The 2,794-nt window shown below is 43.9% G+C and overlaps 1 protein-coding gene across 7 annotated transcripts in view; it reads right to left on the bottom strand.

Annotated features, from left to right (window-relative positions):
- GABPB2 (GA binding protein transcription factor subunit beta 2) overlaps positions 1-2,794 on the bottom strand; it is a 23,438-nt gene that overhangs the window by 15,596 nt on the left and 5,048 nt on the right. For 3 of the 7 annotated variants that reach the window (XM_019625269.1, XM_019625275.1, XM_019625272.1), the window contains 2 exons: positions 1,024-1,212; positions 307-501 (listed from right to left, as the gene is read on the bottom strand). In XM_019625269.1, the coding sequence (XP_019480814.1) occupies positions 307-501; positions 1,024-1,212 (384 nt within the window). The remainder of the gene's footprint in view (positions 1-306; positions 502-1,023; positions 1,213-2,794) is intronic. The other 4 variants (XM_019625270.1, XM_019625273.1, XM_019625274.1 and 1 more) reach the window with 2 other exon arrangements.

The following is a 2,794-nucleotide window of genomic DNA, read 5'->3' as shown; positions in this document are numbered from 1 at the left end:
AGTGGATGCCCATTCAGAAAACAAAGGTTAAATAGAACTTTTCACTGAGGAAAAAAACGTTCTAAAGCTGAAGAAATCGTGTTTTTGTCCTGGCCACCAACATTATTGTTCAATCACCATGAATAATTCAGGGCGTTGTAGAATACATGTTTTTAAAAAAGAGACTAATGACTATGAGTCACGAGATTAAGGCATATTAGAAGTATTACTTTGATAAGATAAGGCAAATTCGGTTGTGATTCAGCTACTGCAAAAAGCCCTTAACTGCAGCTGAAGTACACAGTGGGGACACAAAAAGCAGCAGACCTGCAGGAGAACCAGGATCTCAGCATTGTTTTTCTCCAGGGCTATGTCAAAAGCAGATTTCTCAAACTTGCTAAGAGCATGGACGTCGGCTCCATATTTGATCAGCAGCTCTACAACGTCTCGATGGTGGTGCTCTGTGGCCCAGTGCAAAGCTGTCATCTTCAACATGTCCTTGGCATTCACATCGGCACCATTCTGTCACAGAAAAGGAACTTTTTCAAAGAGACACTGGATACAGTAGCACAGGTTCAAGATGCTATCACCAATACGGAGGATTTCCACGGATTATACATATTCAAACTTAGATCACGTTTACGAAAGAGCAAAGGGAAAAACATTTCTCAAGTTACCCTGAGTGCTGATAGACATAATGCCTCAGTGAGTGGGTCTTCTAAGGACATCACTGGGGAATTAATATAACAGATGGGGGAGGAAGGGGAACAGAACAGGTTTTTGCTGCATTTATGAACAGAGCTGAGTGCCTGGAAAAACAGGTATAAGTTCAGAGAACACCTGCAGAAAAGGAATGAAGAAAAACCAACAAAGTGTGCCTAGCTTTCGAAAGATTAGAAAACAAAGTCCTCGTAGCCACGATTGCTCTTGAAAGTGACGCAACTCAATGCTATAAACTGTCCTAAACTTCGTCCTTTCCAACCCAGTTTCCTCCCACCCACTTAACTAAGAAAGGGAGGTGGGCGTCCTTTTTACGATACAGACCCGCCACGAGTCTTGCTTTACCCTGACAAGCAGCTCCACGATGTGTGCATGGCCGTCAGCTGCAGCCATGTGTAGGGGGGTCCTGTCCACTTTGGTCCGGGCATCCCTGCTAACGCCCGCTCGAAGGAGCACCTCTGCTGTGGAATAGTGACCATACTGGGCTGCCAGGTGGAGGGGTGATGTTCCGAGCTGTGGGAAAAGAATACCCACTGAATATCAACTGTGTGCAGACTCCTAGATCAGTACTGGAGAGATACAGGCAGACAAGAGGTGAATTCTGTGGTTCCTGTCCATCAAGAGAGAATCTGGTTGGGCAGACAGGACTGAAGAAATGACTTCATTAAAAAATTAATATACTAATGGACAAACCAATTCAATAAGTGGTAAGGATTTAAGTCAGATGGATTTATCAGGTAAGATTCCTTAAAGGACATGATTTTAAACAAGGCTTAGAGGAAGGTGAAAAAATGGACAGATAAGAGCATCGAGTCACCGGTAAAGGGAAGGGACAGGTGCAGGTTCAAAACAATTCTTAGGAAAAGGGCAGAGACTAAAAAGTTGCATGTGGGGTGCCGGCTGAAATGGCTGGAACAGGAGTTTGTTGCCACGGTAAAGCAAAGCAAAGCAGCAAGCCTGACGAAACGAAGAGGCAATAAAAAGTTAGCAATGATGTGTCCATCCACAGCAATAAGGAAGTCTGTATCATCTCAAAGTCAATCCTGTATGATACCAACATCCATTTTGGCCAGGCTGCTGTTCCTTTCCTTGTGTTATGCTCTTTATTTTAGGCCTATGTCATTTACTCTTTGCTTTTCATATACTCAGCCTCTCTGCCTGACCGGATTGAATTCACATTGCTCTTTTCAGGTCTATTTCTAGAAATGCTAATCTCATGGGTTTCCTCTTTTCCTTTTGGTAAAGTGCTAAGAACCTGCTGGCCTCTGAAGTTATGAATGAATCACCCCAGAAAAGAGGACACTCGCTCACTGAATTGTTAAAGTCAGGCAATGCTTATAACATCCATGAATGCGAAGCGAGTCCACACTGTCGCCTGGTCCTGGGTCCTCTCAGATGCTGCTCTCCACGCTGGCTCTCTAGATTCATGAAATGACACCTTCCTGTTTAATGTTTTCTAACAGTGGTGAAGGAAACAAAATGGCTCGACTATTCCTTATCAACCACGACATTTTAGAGGAAAGGAAACAAGGAGTTTATTAGTTTAGAAATGCACTCTCATTACACTGGTTTTGTTTAATTTCTAGCTAATTACAGGAGCCTATAATCCAAGTATGCTCCAGGGAGAATTAAATTTCTAGAAAATACTCTAAAAAGCATTATTGAAAATCATAAGTATACAATACCTTTAGAATTACCACCTATATATCCACAGGAGACTCTTTCAATTTGGAAAACCAAAAAAGAAAAGAAAACCACATATTCAGATGAGACAAAATAAAACTCTTGTGGGGAGAATGAGGGAGGAAAGGAGTGAAGAAAAATCAATAAAGTCTGTTTAGCCTTTAAGAAAAAGAGTGGTGAGCTGGCTGAGTGGCGCGTTGGTTAAGAGCTGGCTTGGGATGCCAGCTCTGAGCAGCAGGGCCCTGGTTTGGATCCCATTTGGGGGCCAGTGAGACTGTAGCTAAGATGGTGAACAACAGCTTGACCTGGAGCTGGGCTGCCGTGAGTCGCCGGCAACGGCGTAGGCTGCAGCCCCTGCTGCAGTGGGCTGCCATAAGCTACTATGAGTGGCCGGCCGGCAGCCAGCGTGAGC

Source organism: Hipposideros armiger, unplaced genomic scaffold (genome assembly GCF_001890085.2).
Source record: "Hipposideros armiger isolate ML-2016 unplaced genomic scaffold, ASM189008v1 scaffold_621, whole genome shotgun sequence".
In the NCBI taxonomy this organism is placed as follows: domain Eukaryota; kingdom Metazoa; phylum Chordata; class Mammalia; order Chiroptera; family Hipposideridae; genus Hipposideros; species Hipposideros armiger.
This window is presented reverse-complemented; position numbering and strand designations above follow the sequence as displayed.